Source organism: Micropterus salmoides, unplaced genomic scaffold (genome assembly GCF_014851395.1).
Source record: "Micropterus salmoides isolate LMB-PRFRI ecotype aquatic unplaced genomic scaffold, ASM1485139v1 Ms_hic_scaffold_19, whole genome shotgun sequence".
NCBI lineage: Eukaryota > Metazoa > Chordata > Actinopteri > Centrarchiformes > Centrarchidae > Micropterus > Micropterus salmoides.
In genome coordinates, this window is record NW_024041039.1 from 11,353,011 (window position 1) to 11,372,171 (window position 19,161).

Consider the following 19,161-nt stretch of genomic DNA (forward strand, 5'->3'; position numbering starts at 1 on the left):
GTCAATTATTGTGAATTAAGTTGTTATTGCTTTTTATGATATCTATATTGTTGGGTTGTATTTTTACAACTATTTGGCCGCTATTGGAAAAGAGATTTTCAATCTCAATGAGCCTATCCTGGTTAAATAAAGGTTTAATAAAAACTAAAAACTGTCTATGTGTGTATAGCACATGTCTTTGTGTATTCAGAACAGTACCTTGAGCCAATGTCATTGTGTGCAGCCACTCTGAATGTGTAGCCACAAGCGGGGTACAGTCGTGTCAGCTTATAGTGTCTCTGGTTCCCAAAGAAACATTCTCTGAAAACACTGTTCTTCTTTCCCTGCAGACGAGAGGAAGATGGAATAGAAATGAAAGTAAGATAAGATGAGAATAGTGGGGTAAGATTAATTGCAACAGAATATTGAATATGAAGAACCAAAGAAATATGACAGAGTAAAAAAGTATAAGTAAATAAGAGGGAGAGTGGGGACCGACATGGATTGGAAAGGCATAAAACACAGTCTTATTACATCTTTTCTAAAAAGCTGAATGTTAACATCTGTTTAGTGATGTCTCTGATCGGTATAAGTGCTCTTTTTTAAATTAGGGGAAAGAATGACATCAAGCTCTAGAGACAGACTTACATCATCCCACTCGAGCAGGTAGTTTGTGATTTTGGATCCGTTGTCGCCTGGGGCCTGTGGACGACAGAGAAATGGAGCGAGCGAGGCAGACAAGAGACAAGAGAGAGACGGAGAGATTAGCCATGTATAAAAGAATCTGACACTGAGACAGACAAAACACCTGCCGTGTTTTTTATGGTTGGCCTCATATCCTCTCTGGGTGACTGATGTCACTCTCTATCAATGACAGTGTGAGAAGATCAAAATTACGAAGGGATATGCCCTGGCGACATTGTGCAACAATTCAAGAATGTCTCTCTATTAGGTGCTGTAGGGCTAATAAAGCCAAGCTAGAGGATAAACTAGGTGAGGCAACACATACGGTTTACTTTCATCAAAGAATAAAAGCTTTCTGAAAAGTGTATCACAGTACAAATAAAGTGTGGTAGACACAGACATAGCCGTTGAGTCACTGTGATGTTCATTAGGGTAAATAGTTTTACTGTATGAGTTGTCGTTTACATAAATAGTGTCTGAACATGAAGAAGTCTGCTCCTGTACCTTCCACTGTAGGGTGAGGGTGCTCTTGGTGCGGTGGGAGAGTTTCGGGGATAACGGGACGTCAGGGACGCTGCAGTGTGTGGTGAACGAGCCGGCCTCTGAACACGAGCCTCGAACAGAGTTGTACATTGCAGACACCCTTAAGTGAAAACACAAGAAATTAAATGTTCAAAAACATGGTTAGGTGAAGCTAGTATCTTTAGATGGGGGAAAACCCACAAACCTAACATACAAAACATAGGACTGTTAGCAAAAAAACAGGTACAAAAAGTAGGATAAAACATTATTAGTCAAAAACTTCCTTACCGTACGTAGTAGTCTGTCGCTGGCCTTAGGTCTTTCAGATGGTACTCCAATTCTTCGCCACTGGAACATGCCCACAAACAAAGCATAAAAGTCACACCAATACTTACATATTTGTAGCTGATGCTGTATTCTTTTAACTTGGAGTTTGTTTCCTACCTGTATATAAGGCGATACTTTCCGTCTCGTCCCTTATCTGAGAGAGAGACCTCGAAAGAGCAGGACACAGGCATCCCGTTACTATGCCTGTTCACCAGCCCTGCCGGGGGGGGCCCAGGATAGCCGTGCAGCCCGTGCCTGCACATTGGACACCTGTAAGACAGACATTAACATTTATACTGAATGTTATATTCACAATGAAGCCAAGCATTGTTACCCAGGCACAAAATGTTTCCATGTACGGAGTGTGGAATTTGGTTACCAGATGACAATTTATTACATTTTTATTTGTAAGTGGTCTTTTCTATTTTAGGCAGAAGCAGTTCTACCCCAATGACTATGTAGGTAAAATCCTTTTATAAAAAGTGTGCTCTGTATGTGTGTGTGTGTGTGTATCACAGTAAAGCAATGTGTTACTGAAACCATTACTCCAGATATAGCTGCTCTTTCTGGCTCAGGCACATCCGTGTTGGTAAAAAAGAAGCACATTAAAATGAACAAACACCAAAAAGAAGTCTGCATGTTTGTGTGTTTCACTGTGTGCCCGTCTGTGTGCCTGCAAGTGCGTGCATGTTTATAGGAGCTTTAGTCGCGGCACATGGTGGGTGAGCCAATTTAGCGTGATTTAGCACAGTCTGCTGCTATTCCAGACTCCATATCCACTGAATAGGCGATGAATGTGCCTTGAGGGCACTTCAAACCACAACCATGCCTAGACAGTCTATGAGGAAGACAGACAGACAGGAAAAGACAGAGAGACAGACATGTAATTTTATTAAGAGTTTTGATCATAATGATTAGGTTTTATGTGTGTCCACATGCCTGAGAAAGTCTTTGATGGCAATTTATTCACTCAGTTGGCACACTTTTTCCACACACAAGGCTTCCACGTAATGAATATTCTGATGATGAATGCAACGACACAGGAAAACAGCAACAAACACTAAAACAATGAGACAAAATGATAGGGAGTTCAAAGAAAAAGGCGCAAAGACAGATCAAATGAAAAGGAAAAGAGAATGAAAGGTGGAAATGAAGAATGAAGGGCACCATTTAGAGGTTTGCGGTCCTCTTGCCCCTTGACCCTTAGAGACAACCTGCTCGTCATGTATAAATTATTTCCCTGTTCTCGCACAGGCCACTGAAAGTGAGGTGGTCAGAATCTACTGTATGTCCGTCATCAGTCATCGTCTTCTATTAACTGCCAATGTAGACACCCAAATCTGTTATAACGTCAGTACTGTAATATTCAACTTGTATTCCCATAATAGAAGAGCATTTAAACCATGAAAATGCCTTAATCCAACTATGAATATTAGTTTTCATCACATTTTGTGACATGGCCACAGCCATCCCCAAGGGCTTATACCATGTTAGCATCATAACAGAAATATCAGGTGTAAAGATGAATGCTAGAGGATCCCAATTATTATGTGCATACAAATTTCAAAAATGTGCAAAAATATTAATTAGTAGTGTGTTTAAAATTGCACAATGTGTAGAAAAGTAAAATAAAAACATCTTTTATGGCCCATGCTGATTGTTTGGGATTTTATGCATTCATAGGTAAACACATCAAATATTCAGCAAAAAAGAGAGACTGGAACTGTGGGTGTGACATGAAGAGAGAGATCATGGAGGCATTTGTGCCACATGTCAGGTCATAACTGCAATATGTACACACAATTCCTACATATCTGCTGACTTTTTTATTTAAATTTTAGACCGTTTCCAACATCCTAAGTCTCAAAACAGATGTGTATTAGCAATTTTGGCAGGGCTGCTGAAAGCGGGGCTGTTGATTGACAAGGAGAGAGGTTTTTAATTCCCACAAGCCATGACAGTTACATGACTTTAAACAGTGCAAAATATACAATAGGCTAATTCAAAAGCTGAAGAGGAAAGTAGCTATCAGTATCCATGTTAAAGTATCCATGTTAAAGAATATTTCTTTCTCGTAGCACAAATCTCTTAATTGGTGTAATGCCTTGCTGTAAATATCGGCCATAATCAAAGTGTCTGTGTGCATGTAAATGCCAGTGGTATCATGAGCACCCAGGCCTTTGTTAGGTTGCTACATCTTTCTTAAAGCACAAAGAGCAAAATAGTACAGGGAGAACTCCCGCAGCTTCTCATATTTCAATTCAGCTGAAGAAAATGAAAGCTATTCTATGAAAGCAAACAGTACAACCAGAGAAACAGGGTATATTGTAAAGATTTTTGAATGAAGAACTGTCCCATACAAGCTCTGCCACTGCGACACATGTGATCGCGTCTGTATGGTGCACATCTGAATCCATCAACTCACTGGCTGTCCCTATATACTGTATATATCTATACCAAACTACTGGCTCCTATATAAATGCATTAAGGTAATGGAGTGTCAAAAGTAAAAGAACATCACAACTGCAGTTTATGATACAAAACAGCAAAAACGACACAAGGACATCTCCAAATTGTCTTCCTTTTTTCCCTTCCCTTTACTTCTCAGTATCAACTATAATAAACTTGCTGTAAGAGTCTATATGCAATTTAAGGTTATAACAGCAAATAAATCGCTACTGTGAATCAACCTTGAATCTCCTGAATGGTTCAAAACTCTGCACCAACCTCTTCTTTTCATGTCTTTCCCTCTTCTCTCTCTCTCTCTCTCTCTCTCCCTCCCTCCCTCAACCCCTGTCATAAACTCAGATATCAAATGGTCCAATTGCGCAGCCTGCTGACCAAAACTGCTTAAACTGGAGGTGAGCAATTCCTCTCTACCAAACCATGTCCGCATGGCTCCATCTCATTCACATTCCCCTTGGGGAAGGAGAAAAGGCTGTTAGTGTTTATTGTTTTAGGAGGGAATGACGTGGATGAACAGATGCTGCCCTCATGTGGCCACAGTGAGCATAGCTTAAACGATATGTAGCCTTCCCTGTGGCTTTTATTAAAGTCCTGAAAATGACTTAAAAATGTATATGTATATGTTTCATACACAAGTCACTACAGATATTTTCAGTGCATGCATCTGATTTTATGTTAATCACAGAGACCAGATGAAAATAAAATATAGTAAATGCATCAACACTCATGCCAGCTATAACTGCATCAGACAAGAGATGATTGATGAAAGTGGTTATAAGTGTGTTGGGTTTGTGTGTCTGTGTATTTGTGTGTGTGTGCAGCTGTGGGAGGAGGTGCGCATACCAACCTGTGGTTTGTCGATTGCAGACAGCATGTCTTGAACCCGCTTCCCCTCTGAATCATGATCTAAGGAGAGAGAGAGAAAATATAGTAATTATCAAAGATCAGCTAGTTTTTTTTAAATCAAATATTAGCAAAAAAGAGAGACTGGCACTGTGGGTGTGACATGAGGAGAGAGATCATGGAGACATTTGTGCCACATGCCAGGTCATAATTGCAATCTGTGCACAATTCCTACATATCTGTAGTCTGTGTGCACAATTCCTACGTATATGAATTTGATTTGATTATTACATTTTTTCAAAAAGGAAAGAACATTTCCACCATCCCAAGTCTCAAAACAGATGTGCATTAGCAATTCTGGCAGGGCTGCTGAAAGCGGGGCTGTTGATTGACAATAAGAGGGGTTTTTAATTCCCACAAGCCATGTTACTGTGATATCTAGAAATCTATGGCTCATTACTGTCCAAGGTCAGTCAAAGTTTAACTCGAGATTGAGAAATTGTCGAAAAGTCAGCTAAAATGCACCGTAACTCCCTAATCATCCCTAATATTTTCTGTGTCAATATTCTATCCCGATAGTAACTCAGTCATCTGTGAAAAAACACAGAAATAGCCCAAAATAAGAGTGAAAACAGACCTAAAATCTAAAAAAGTGCATTGTCTAATGGTGTGTGATGCAACACTTGTTTTCTTCAGCAACCGCCTAGTTCATCTCATCAAGTCATGATGAGCACAGCCCTTGGAAAAAACATTAAATTATCCAGCAGAAAAGCATTAGTCACGAATTCCTGACCTAATACAAATAAAACGGGGATCACCAAAAATAAATATATGACTATACATGACTCATACTCCACAGCGTCTATTTTGTTCTGAACATAGAACATGTTGATTATCTTTGGAGGCACTAGTTCATAGAAATCATTATCTTAATCATTATTATGTATCATTTTCAGTCAATTGTCCCCACAGCTGTATATATTTATCCACAGAATGATCTTTTCAGGAGTGGTCAGGAGTGGTGTTGTAGTCCTGCAGTACAGATTGTTATGCATACATTATACTGAATAGCCATATGTATGTAAAGATTACAAAATACAGTTTTATAACTCCACAAGCCTACAAAGAAAAACAGCATTAAGATATTTGTCTTTATGACACAGTTCTTAAGTAGTTAAGTTTCTTCGACTTTTCTTAGGCTATTTTGATTTATATTGATATTCTTACTTTTTATTTTGATTTCACTTGATTATTTGACACAGTTATAGCTGCTATTTCACATGTGTGGTCCCCAGGAGGAGGCTCCACATTGCTTCCTGTGTGGCAGAAAAACACTGTTACCAGAAAAGGCCAATTAGACATCAGATGCACACCAAGAACAAGTGTAATCATTATACATACAGCACTTCGGTCATTCGTGCTGAAACCATTGATTAGTTGACAATCAGGAAATTACTTCAATCAATAATTAATGTAAGTCATTGAGCAAGAAAAACAACATTTAGGTTATGCTGTTTGTCTCTTTTTAATAGCATTGTAAACTCAATATCTTTGGGTTTTGGACTGTTGGTCGGACAAAACAAGCAATCTAATCAGATCATATCGTGCTTAATTATTAATCTGTTAATTGAACAAATAAGCAAAACATCAATTAATAATAAAAAAGAATCATTAACTGCAGCCTAAAGTTCATAAAGGTCACTTATTAGGCATAAAAATACTGCTGTTGTTTCTACTCTAGTAGCTGCCTGTGTTGGGGTGCGGAACAGCGTCTTTGAGAGTGATACTGGGTAGACAATTCCATTGTAAAAAATAAGCACACAAAAACACATCCATGTAGGTCAGGTCTGATCCAGTGATACAATGTGTCTAAATGTAATTTATTGTACACTAGGGGATGTTAGGAGGTCGAGTGCAAGTGAGTGTGTGTGTGTGTGTACACATGTGTGGGTAATTGAAGTCTTTCCCCCCTGTGTGATCTCCGCAGTTGAGGTTTTTCCGACCAGAGGAGGCCTGCTTTCTCCATCGAGTCTGACCACTGTAAATCACACAGGAAGTGTATGTGTGTGTGTGTGTGTGTGTGTGTGTGTGTGTGTGTGTGTGTGTGTGTGTGTGTGTGTGTGTGTGTGTGTACGCTTCAGCAATAGAGGACATGTATGAAACCAAGTCTGTTTGATGTGTTACAGTGGTACAGGACTGAGGAGGATTTGTATCAAATAGATATTCACACACCTATGCACACGTATGCATTACACTTGTGTACAAAGCCGTGTGTGTTACGAAGATCCCTTTACTAAACTATACTTGGGAACAAGTAATGAATGAGAGATTGTGTGTGTGCGCGCAAGTGTGTGTGTTGCTAAGTCCCTCTGACAGGTTCTGTGGAGTAGAGGGCCTTACTTTGCCTGGGGGTACACTTATGAGTCATGGCAACAGTGATGTCATGGAGCACAACCTCAACTTGACCTCCATGTGTGTGTAAATGTGTATGTGTGTGTTAGACAGAATTAAAAAGCAAGAGACAGCAAGTGTGTGTGTGTGCATCCCAGTATCAGGTTACAGGAGATTGGTAATGGCTGATAGGGGGGTTTAAGCTACTGTGTGTGTGTGTGTGTGTGTGTGTGTGTGTGTGTGTGTGTGTGTGTGTGTGTGTGTGTATGTGTGTATGTGTGTGTATGCGTGTGTGTATGCGTGTGTTTATGCGTGTGTGTGTGTATGTGTGTGTGTTTGTATGTTGGGGCTGGCTGTGTGGGTAAAGTTCAACAGGTGAAGTACAAATACTGCATCACAGCTAGACAAACTGGCTCATTAGCGCAATTTATTTTCATACACACAAACACTTGTCCCCTTTCATCCATCTGGACACAAATTAACTTTTCGCTTTTATGGAATAAAGGCACACTCAAACACACAGCTCCAGACATGAGCAGCTAACAGTATGACCCAACTTATTCCACCCATTTATCACAGCTGAGCGAAAACGGAGAATATGGCCTATTTAATACTGCAGTCCTGTAGCTACTTGTCTGGTACAGCTAACATAGTTAAGACAAGAAGAGGTGGAATGCGATTTCAGCATCATTTCAGCTGTCACGTTCAACGAACAACAGATGTTGATAATCAAACAATATGCATAGCTGACAAATAGCTTCATTGCTTTATTGGGAATGGGAGAAATGTATGTTGATGATCTTGTTTTTCTGCTCTGACGGTAAATCGCATTCTGTCATTTCTTTGTTGTTTCCTTGAGACATAGCTTGGTGCTTTTATTGTAATTCTTTTCACAAAATCAATTGTGCACTATTGAGTGAGTCTTCAACTAGAAAAGGTTAAATTTGGTAGCTTATTAAAATAGAGAATTATAAAATAAAGAAGTTTAAACACAGACAGAGACCGTCACTTGTTTAGAATTGAAAGATCACAGATATCAAAACAGGGCGGTAAAATATGATATACGATTCTAAAATCTAAAATACTTTTATATGATTGTCTAAATAAGTAACTGCATAACAACTTAAATATTATAGATTTGTGGTCTTTGGGCCGACTAGAGTACATCTGTTAAGTTATCGTTTTTTGTAGGGTTTTTTTTCCTTTATTTATTGGAAACTGTGATGACAGCAAATTTAGGTCAGTGAGAGATTCTCAACCTCAGTAATTCAATATATAAATTTTTATCATCCAGCTCTATTAAAAGAAAACCCCTCCTGAGCTAACTCCAAACTAAGACTATTCAATGCAGTTGAATGCTCCAGCAAAAGTTAGTTAAGATTCAAGTCCCTTCATTACTTTCGGTACAAATCGGTGTTGATAGGTTCTCAAAATCACACATTGATAGATATCTCTAACAGCGGTGAGGCATATAACATTATATAAAGTTATATGAATGACTACATTCAGTAGATGCCATTCAATCCACTATACAATACTACCTTTAGTTTTACAGTTTAAGCATTTTCCTCCACTTAAAAATGAACTGTCTCCTGACTACAACTGAGTCAAAATATTTTAATTGTGGTCTGCTGGTAGGCAGACTGTGTTACTTCTGGAGAGATGCTGACTGTAGATTCATATTTATTAGACAGATATGAGAGTGGTATCAAAATGTTCTCATCTAACAGGACCAAAAGTAGGAGACCGTTCAGGTTAAAATACAAACCTGAATAACCCTAAGTTACATGGCAACATTTTGTAACTACTTTCAGCCCAAAACAATTCTACACTGAATGAGGCAGACTAATATTTCAGCACAATGAAAAAAAAAGTTGGCTAACCCAGAAACTCAGCTTTTGACAGAAGTAAGAGATTTATTTAATATTTCAGGAGAGCAGTAATAAAGTTTGAAAAACATTACTGCTTTACCTCACTGCTGAGTGTTATGACTCGTTGTGGTTGTTGAGTCCAGCTGCTTAAGTGTTTAATATAGAGAACAACCACAAAGAGTTGATGCTGACGGCTGAAACAGAAACTGAATCTCTTCCCAGTGTAACTCCACACACACACTCCTCTGTCCTCACCGCCCCTCAACTCCTCTCCCTTCTGTTTATGTGCTACCCACGCACGCTCACTTCCTCTCCTCGTCTGACCTCACATCCTGTCTGTGTCTGACCGCCTGTGTTTGATTACTGAGGACAACCAGACAGAGCGAGGGAGCGCAACGGACAGCAGGAAAAGTAGCAGGAATGAGGAACTGGGGGGGGGGGGCAGCAGGCTGAGCCAAAACGAGGCGAGAGGGGGCTTTAGAGGGAGAAAGAGAGACACTGAAGAACAGACTGCTGAGAGAGAGTGGATGGGCAAGAGGAGTCTGGGTAAGAGATTAGGAACAAAAATACAAGGAAATTGAGAGACAAAGAGCGAGCCAGGGATCAACAGAGAGGAGGAGAAACGGAGGGATGAAAGGAGAGAGGGAAGAGAGGGCTTTCAGGATGTGAGGGAAGGATTACACAAACTTTTATGACATCATCAGTAAGTGCAGAGCAGATGCACACCACTGATCTCAATGTATTAGTAGTTATAGTACTAGTCACTGCCTTCGGATCTAGGCTGGCTTTCCTAAAAGGCACCAAAATACACTGTTTTTTTTGTGACTGTAATAGAGTTGAAAAGTGGGAGGAGTCACTAGTTCCAATGTAATTTTCCAATAGTCTGACTTTTGAGTCCCCGTATTCAAATATTTACAGCTGCTTCATCAAATATGATTTCATATTTAGTGTGAGAACAGCATCCAACTCTCAGCAATAAAGCGAATACATGTCTTTCCCAAAACATCAACCTATCAATTTAACTGCTAAATATTTTATCAGGTTTATATTATATATATACTGTATATATATATATATATATATATATATATAGGTTTCTCACCAATATTCTGCCTGAGGGTCGTAGTTGGCATCTATCCAAACATTTTTATCTCCACAGTACCTTTTTTATCAAAGAACCAGATATTTTCTAAAACAGTTGCTCATCTTTTTTTTCTGATTACTCAACCAGGAGCCATTAAAGTGCTCCAACTTCCAGTCACCCAAAACTGTCCTTGTAAAATTATTCGGACTTTACTTCCAAAACACTGGACACCTGAAATAACTCCTCCACACTGCAACTCCATTCCATTGAACAAAGTAGGAAAGTACACACTGGATTGTTTGGAAGTACACATTAACATAAATACTTAACTTTAGCTTAATTCTGTCTCTGTTTCATTCCCTACTACACTCTTACCCCCCGCCAAATACATGGACATGTTTACAACAATGTACACCTTCACACTTCAAAATTTGGCAGCGTCACTAGCAAACAGAGCTACATTAAAACTGAGTCATTTTGACATTGAGGAGGTTGCATTCCTGCAGCATGACGACCTGTGGTTTTTAGACACAGTCTGTCTGCACTGGGACAGAAAAAGATCTTTAAGGCCTGTAGAAAAAAATTTGAAAAATGTGGCAACGGCCATTCACTCAGCCCCCATTCCACGCACATACCGGGCCACAGTGTGTGTGTGTGTGTGTGTGTGTGTGTGTGTGTGTGTGTGTGTGTGTGTGTGTGTGTGTGTGTGTGTCTGTGTGTGTCTGTGTGTGTCTGTGTGTGTCGCCCTAAAGGAACAAAATGAGTTATGATACCCATCTTTAGAAGCCTCTAAACAGGGAGAACAAAGCAAAGTAATGGACATTCAGCTGGAAGGAAAGGGAGAGAGTGAGAGCGAAGTGCAGATGAGAGGGAGGACAGACAGAAGAGGACAGACAGGAAGGAGTTGGGACAGAGGTGAGAAGGAGGGAGGAAAAATGGAGGTAGAGAGGGGCACAGACCTTGGATTCTACACTATTATCATCTGCTGCATAGTGAGCATTCCATCTGTTCAACAGCTGGTCTACACACACACACACACACACACACACACACACACACACACAGTGGATAAATCGTTGGGACATGCCTGAAATTGTGGTTGTCATGGTGAAGGTTTGGTTCTCATGGCCAGAGCCCTGATAGTTTATAAAGGGGATTAGAAAGGAAGAGACAGACCAAGAGAGTGGCACAGAGAAATGGAGAGGTAGCGTAAGATAGAGAGACAAAAATGCATAAGACACATCTCTATTTGTGCGTCCTCTTGTCCAAAATAATTAAATCCAACTAACCAATTAAAATAAATAAATATCAGTATAAACTCATGTAACTGCATTCTCAGTTTCTCTGCCTTAACCTGATTTCTCTCAATAACAGATTTCATGTGTGCATGTAAACGTACACAGACCCAAACAGAGAGACCTTGTCATCTGTAGCCCTCTCACTAAGGAGAGAGATGAGCGTCTCAATTGCCAAGCGACACAAAAAACTCTCTTCACTTCTCCAAGAAGCGCATGAACATGTGCACATGTATGCACGTGTTTATGTACATGTGTTTATGTAAGTGTGTGCGTGCTGCGAACAGCGCAGCAACCTGGCCAGGCAGTGAGGGATTATGGGGGATGAGTTTTTTTAGAACCCTGACCCCATCTGACCCTGCTCAGCCCAAAAAGTCTTGGGAGAGTGACTGCAGACTGGCAGACAGACTTGAAGAGAAATTCATAGTCAGACAGATAGCGGAGGCGGAAAGACTGAGTGACAGTGGCAAGGAAAGAGAGAACGACTAACAAAGAGGCTAACAGAGATAAAAAGAGAGTAGGCAGATGGAATGATGAGGAAGGACATACAAATTGACCAATGTCCACATTATTGCATATAAAATGTTGCACATCTGTTTTGGTGCATTTGACCTCCTATCCGCACCATAGCTGAAGGCTACAAGGTGGAAATGGGAAACAAAAATGTCATATGATCTGTTGGCTCAAGTGGCAAAATAACAATAATTTATATTAAAAAAATATTTAATGTTTCTTTGTTGCCAATTGTTAGAAAGCAATCTGTGTGGATGGAAAACACAACATAGTAACATCATTTTCACATTTAACAGACAGACGAGACCAACTTTACTTAAATGTCCTGTAGATAGCATTTTAAAACGCACAGAAAAATAGTGATTGATAGTTATTGGTATAATAAGCATAACAAATTATGTCCATAGTTAATATCATTAACCATTTCAGACATGAACTATTTAATATTGCTGGCTTCATCTATTTGTTAAAGTGATAGATTGTCAATTATATATTAGTGTCCTTTGTGTATTTTATTTTATGAGCTTTAGCTGATATTTGGCACCTGATGCGCGACCAGTGTCAATGTTGGAAACCAGTGGTGAGTGATATATGATAAGTCATGATATGAAGGCTGAAGAGAAGACACTGATGGATTTTGAAAATTATTCTGCTGTTGAAGCCTTAATTAAAGCAACAGTGTTTTTTTGCGATTTGGCGCCCCTACAGTTTCAGAGTGTAATTCACCGCTGTCCTAAATAAGGACAGCTGTACCCGCCTGCCACGACAACCACACTGATAATGCCGAACTAGCTTCTTCTTATAGCTAGTGTGCTGAGGAGTCTTGTTGGTGTGTGATGTGGTGCCATAAAGCATTGCGCCATTTTTGCTATAGGTTTCCTGCCCGGGATTCCAGTGCTACATAGTGTAATACCAGGCACTCCAGTCCCAGAGTGGTAATGACAGAGATGCCATTCACCATATTACAAGTCAGTGTACCATCAAAATGATAGAATTACTACATCATGTTGATTTAAGGACCTATGTGAGCATCGGAATGCTCACCCCACTTCTCTCCAGTCAATCCCCTCATCTCATCATTTTCATCATTTCCAGTTTTACAAAATTATGCTACTTATTTTCCGAAGCCTGACAGCGCACAAGCAGTTACTGACTGAAGATATTAAGTTGGGACTCATTTAATTCCCTTTTGTACAGAAGTGACTGGGGTGCTTATTTTATGAACTGGAAGATAAATCACCATCACGTTTACATAGAAATTCATGCTTATGTCTCTCTTTTTCTTTCTTTTTCTTTTCTGTCTTTCTTTAACCCTGTTGTTTACTGGGATCTCCAGTTAGTCAAAGTTCTTCAATCCAGCTTTGACGAACATGTAGAAAGTCTTCAGTGTTTCTCTCACTGCTTCCAGCATCTGCTTTCACAACAAACTCCAAAAACTTAAGCTGTGTAAAGAAGCCTCTTCCTAAATCAATACAAAGCCCAGCTCAGTCACAAACAGTGTAAACAAGTAAAGGGTGTTAGCAGCTCCTCTCTATGGCCCTTTTCTTTATTTACAGCAACCACATTGACATCTCAAAATATTGATCTTAAAATACTACATACAGAACCGTTAAATCTGCTCAAAATCAGTAAGCAGTAAGTCCCAGATGTCTGCGGTTTGTGCATTTCGACTATTCAATCTATAGATGATGCTGTAAACATGGCCCTTCTCTACATCCTCCAGCACCTGGAATCCCCAGGAACCTACACCAGGATCCTGTTTGTGGATTTCAGCTCTGCTTTCAATACCATCATCCCGGCCCTGCTACAGGACAAGCTCTCTCAGCTGAACCTGCCTGACTCCACCTGTAGGTGGATCACAGACTTCCTGTCGGACAGGAAGCAGCACGTGAAGCTGGGAAAACATCTCTCTGACTTCAGGACCATCATCCTTCTGTGCACCGGTTCTCCTCAAGGCTGTATTCTTTCCCCTCTGCTCTTCTCCCTCTACACCAACAGCTGCACCTTCCTTGACTAGTCCGTCAAGCTCCTGAAGTTTGCAGATGACACCGCGCTCACTGGCCTCATCTCTGGTGAAGATGAGTCCACCTACAGCTGGATGATTGACCATCTGGTGATCTGGTGCAGCCAGAACAGCCTGGAGCTCAACGCTCTGAAGACAGTGGATGGCAGTGGACTTCAGAAAGAGCCCAGCCCCACCCTCCCCCATAATCCTGCGTGACTCCACAGTTTACTTCTGCTTTCTGGACACCATCATCTCCTCGGAGCTCAAGTGGGAGCTGAACATGACCTCCCTCACCAAGAAGGCCCAGCAGAGGATGTACTTCCTGCAGCAGTTGAAGAAGTTCAGCCTGCCAAATACAATGATGGTCCACTTCTAAACCGCCATTATTGAGTCCATCCTCACCTCCTCCATCACCATCCAGTAGGCTGCTGCCACTGCCAATGGCTGCAATCTTCCTTCTCTTCAGGACCTGTACACCTCCAGGACTCTGAGGTGAGCAGGAAAGATTGCAGCTGACCCCTCCCATCCCGGTCACAAACTGTTTCAGTCACTCCCCTCTGTCAGGAGGCTGTGGTCAATCAGGACCAAAGACTCTCGCCACAAACAACAGCTTCTTCCCGTCTGCAGCTAGCCTCATCAACAAGGCACGGGTCCCCCATTGACACGCTTCTGATTCTATTCAATTCCTTAATTTGTTTAAGTTAAACTCAGTTTTACCCTGCTGAAGCAGTTGAAAGGATTTACAATATTATGTAACCCAGTTCTGGTTCATACAGAGCGGTCAGGTGCAGTTTGATAGTGAGGTTCATTCAGCTGCATGGGGAAATATCTAGTGTTCTCATTGTGATTGGCGAGAACAACCTCCCCTTCTAATCCCACTAGTCCTGTTACATGATATCAGCGGGAAAGACATTCCTTTGCAAAGCCATCACTTGTTCTCTCTCTGTTTTTTGTATCTCCCCCCTTTTTGACTTGTTAATTCTCCAATATCTGTCCCTTTAGTTTCCCTTTTCTTTGTCTTATTTCTTTCTTTCTTCTCCCACCATTCCCTCTTCTAGTCTCTCGTCCACCCCATTGCTCTTCATCTTGCCCTGCAAACATAACCGTATTTGGGTTTGTGGGAAGGGGCAGGAGTTTGGGGGCGGATGCTGAGATGATTGCCATGGTGAGCCACATCAAAACAGTCCAGTAAGAGAAGGATGGGACATATTACTACAGTTACAGCAGGTGGAGCGGTAACAGGAGTTTGACGTTGATGTTAAGGGCTGAGTCATGACTCGGTCAAAGGCCATTATAGCTAATGAGGATGACATCACTAAAACATTACAGGACATTGTGCTTTTATAAGCCTCCTTTTACCACTGCCATTGTTCTAAAAATGTCAGTTCATTGGTTCTGCAACTTAATTAGTAGGAAACTCTGTCAGGGTAAAATATAGCACAGTAAAACCCACATCACTGATATAGGAGACAATGCATCCATGGGTGTCGTCTGCATAAAGTTTATGAATCTGCTTTCCTAGTATTTCTTGTTAATATTACATTTTTTGGTTTTGGTTTTTTGGTTTTAATGCCCTTTTAGTCTTTACTTTCAATTCTAGTAGATTGAGAGTAACTGTATTACTCGGTGCATGCTTCAAATACGGCACCATTTATAAGGGTTTATAAATAAGCAGTGACAAATGTTTTTATCACTGATTAATGCAAAGCCATTAATAAGAACAACACTTAGTTTGGCAAGTTGCGGACACTTGCTTTCTCTTTTGGGCTCTTTAGTTCATCTAAAAGACCCTCTAATTGACCTCTGACCTTCTTGAAAAAAGCTGAACAGCAGCTCATTATTTAGCAACCTATTACAATTACAGATTAGTACAGATTTAAGAGCTCTATATTGATGACAGAGAAAAACCTGAAACCCTTTATTAATGATAACATTTATACCTGCAGATGTAAGGGCTTATTAGAAAGTGAGACATTGATAACTTTTTATTAATCACTTTATGAAAGACTTGCCTATTAATGACTCACCAGTAAAGAGATTTTTTTTTACCAACCTGGCAACCCAAAATTTGTTATTAATGGATTATAACTGTTTTATAAAGCATTGGTAAATATTTATTAACCACTGTTGAAGCCATTAGTTTCAAGTCATGCTAAGCTAATGTTATGGAAGCTAATGTTAGCAAACATAAGATGGATATTGCTGTGTAATAAATACTACTGAGCTTTGTTTTAGGAGTGCTGCAGGAAGTATCTTAAGGTAAGCTTAAATGAAGTATTGATACTTGATATTGTTGTTGATACTTTACTTGATAATATGGTTATGAAAAAATTAGAAAAAGAAGACAAACTAATTGGAAAGATCAACATATACAAGTTTCAGGTGAATATGCCAGAAGAAAAATTATTTCAAATAAATAGTACAAAGGTTTCATCAAGTCAATGTGCCAAGAACTGACAGAAGATTAGATTACAGTCGAGTTTTCCTTGTTATTGGCATAGTGCCATTATGTTTGGCAATGAAGAATCTAATCTTAAGATATTTCTTTGGTTTAGATTCACTATGTCAATATTGAAGATACATGAAATGTTTTCCCTTATTTTTGTTGCTAAGACGATTGTGCAACTGAAAATGACCCTTTAGGAATTTATAAGAGACTCGAAGTGTGCTTCAGAAAAAAGAAAGAAAATCTAGTTATACATCATTTATAAAGTTAAAATGTACCTCTAATAGACAATTCTCATACCACAACAGCAGACAACAAAAATATCTATGACCCTTCTTCTTATTTTTCTCATATCCCATTCAACAGTAACATGGTGTCCAACATGGTGGACACAGAAGTTACTGCACACATCTGGTTACTCCTGAATTCACAGCACTTGGCAGTGACGTAGAACTAAAGATGGAGGAGCCGAGGGTGCTGCCCCATCTGTTTCTGCTGAAATCCCAGTTTCTCTGAGTGAGAGAGAGGATCTGCGGTGGTGATGATGCAGAGCCAAGATGGAGGAACAGAGGGACGGGGCCCACATCTGTTTCTGCTCAGCAAGCAGCTCAGTTCTGAGGAAAAAGGTCTGTAGAGCTGGCTTTGCTCGGGAATGGACACTGTGCTCGCCAAGTCAGCCTGCTGCCTTACTGGCACCGGGGCAACAGCCACACACACACACACACACACACACACACACACACACACACACAGGGCATCAAGGGCAAAGCGTAGGCGGCTGTGCGTGTGTGTGTGTGTGTGTGTGTGTGTGGTATTCTGGGTTGGACCATACTTGGATGCGCCGGGCCAAGCAGCAACTTTGTCGGAATGTTTGTACTCTGCTTTTTAACTCTCTGTTTTCTGTCTTCCCACCTCTCTGCTCCTTGATGTAGGTGTTCTGGTTGATTTTTTTGTCTTTACAAACCTTCCATCCATCTTCCTCCTCCATCATATGTCTTTCAAATCCCTTCTCCTCTCTCTGTTTGCCCCCCTACCTTCCACCAATCCTCTGGACCCTCATGCTCTGATTGTTTTACAGGAAGCCTAGTCACGGGATGTTTATGCATGTGTGTGTCTTTGTGTTGGTGTGTGTGTATGTGTTGAGTGGTACATCTAGCTGACTCAGCCTGAACTCCAGCCCAGTACTGAGACCCTGGCAGACCAGAAAAGACAACCGATGACATGCTGACATGCTCCTGTCTGTCATGTGTGTTACTGTTATTTGAACACTACAGTATGTGCCACATGAAACTATGAAACTCATAAGCAGAGCTGTTGACCTCGCTTTCCTTTTCCTGCTTTGACACTCATCTTCTTTGTTATGTGTTCTGTGTCAGCCTGGTTTGTGTGTGTGTGTGTGTGTGTGTGTGTGCGCGCTCTAAGAAGCTGCGCAGTCTCCACCACTGCAGTGCAGGCAAACGCCACCTTTTCTGTATACGTGTGTGTTTGTCCAGACTTGCACACACACTATGTGTATGTGTGCAGGTTTAAATGCATTTCAGTATGAGAGCAATGATACTAACATATATGACATGTTTTTAAAGGGTCAGTTTAACCACAACAGAATATGTTTAACTCACTTACATACAAGCGGTATGTAGTCATGCTGATATTTTTTGTTTTATTTGCATGTTATCAGATATCTGTCTCAAACCAGCCCAAATGCAATGAATTACACAACGATGTGAATAGAATTCTCCAGCAATATCAACAGCTAATATCGTCATAACTCTCTATAACTTACAGACTTTGTAGTGAACAACAGGGCTGCAACTAATCATTATTTTCCTTATTAATTCATCTGTCAGTGATCTTTTGGTTAATTGATGAATTGTTGTGTGAATAAAATGTCCAAACAGGTTTAGCCTGTTTATTTTGCAACTGCCGCAAACCGAATGATACTCACTTTACAAATATATAGAAAATGGAACAGTATTAAAAGTAGAGCTGCAATAATAAATGGAATAATTGATTAGTTGTCAACTATTAAATTAATTGACAACAATTTGGATAATCGATTAATTAGTTTTAAGAAAAAATATTTGATTCTCGCTTATGTAAATATGTTCCGATTTCTTTATTCCTCTATGACAATAAACTGAATATCTTCAGGTTACGGACAAAACAAGATATTTGTGGAATTCATCTTGGGCTTTTGGAAACACTGATTGACATTTTTCACCATTTTCTGACATTTTATAGACCAAAAACTAATCGATTAATCAACAATGAAAGTTGCAGTAAGTTGCAGCCCTAAGTAATAGTAATTAAACCTACATTCTAGAAGCTGCAAACAGACATTGTTAGGTATTTTTGCTAACAAATAATGGATTGATTGTCAAATTTGTTGTCAGTTAATCTTCTGTTGATCAACTAACTGATCAATCAGCTAATCGGCGAACAGTCTCAGACCTAGTGAACAGTTTAAATTGGCACTACATTCTATTGAAAAAAATAGTCCCTATTAAAACTGACAGCCTGTTCTATGGATTGTCCAGAATAACTAAGAATGGTTGCTGCCGAATTTTTCAAATGTAATTTTTTTCTAAATATAAAATATAAAGTATATCCACACAATATTCTATATACAAAACAATTATGTCTGTCTCCACAAAAATACAATTACATAACAACATGGGTATGTTCAAAACTTCTTTTAAGGTCTTCTTTATGAGCAGGACATAGAATCACTTAAG

At 39.9% G+C, this 19,161-nt stretch overlaps 1 protein-coding gene across 1 annotated transcript in view; it reads right to left on the reverse strand.

The window, feature by feature from the left end:
- The window catches only part of fndc3ba (fibronectin type III domain containing 3Ba), a 95,708-nt gene that overhangs the window by 30,026 nt on the left and 46,521 nt on the right, over positions 1 to 19,161 (reverse strand). The window contains 7 exon segments of the mRNA XM_038729194.1: positions 199 to 323; positions 628 to 681; positions 1,168 to 1,306; positions 1,474 to 1,533; positions 1,630 to 1,739; positions 1,741 to 1,782; positions 4,826 to 4,884. Of these exon segments, the coding sequence (XP_038585122.1) occupies positions 199 to 323; positions 628 to 681; positions 1,168 to 1,306; positions 1,474 to 1,533; positions 1,630 to 1,739; positions 1,741 to 1,782; positions 4,826 to 4,884 (589 nt within the window).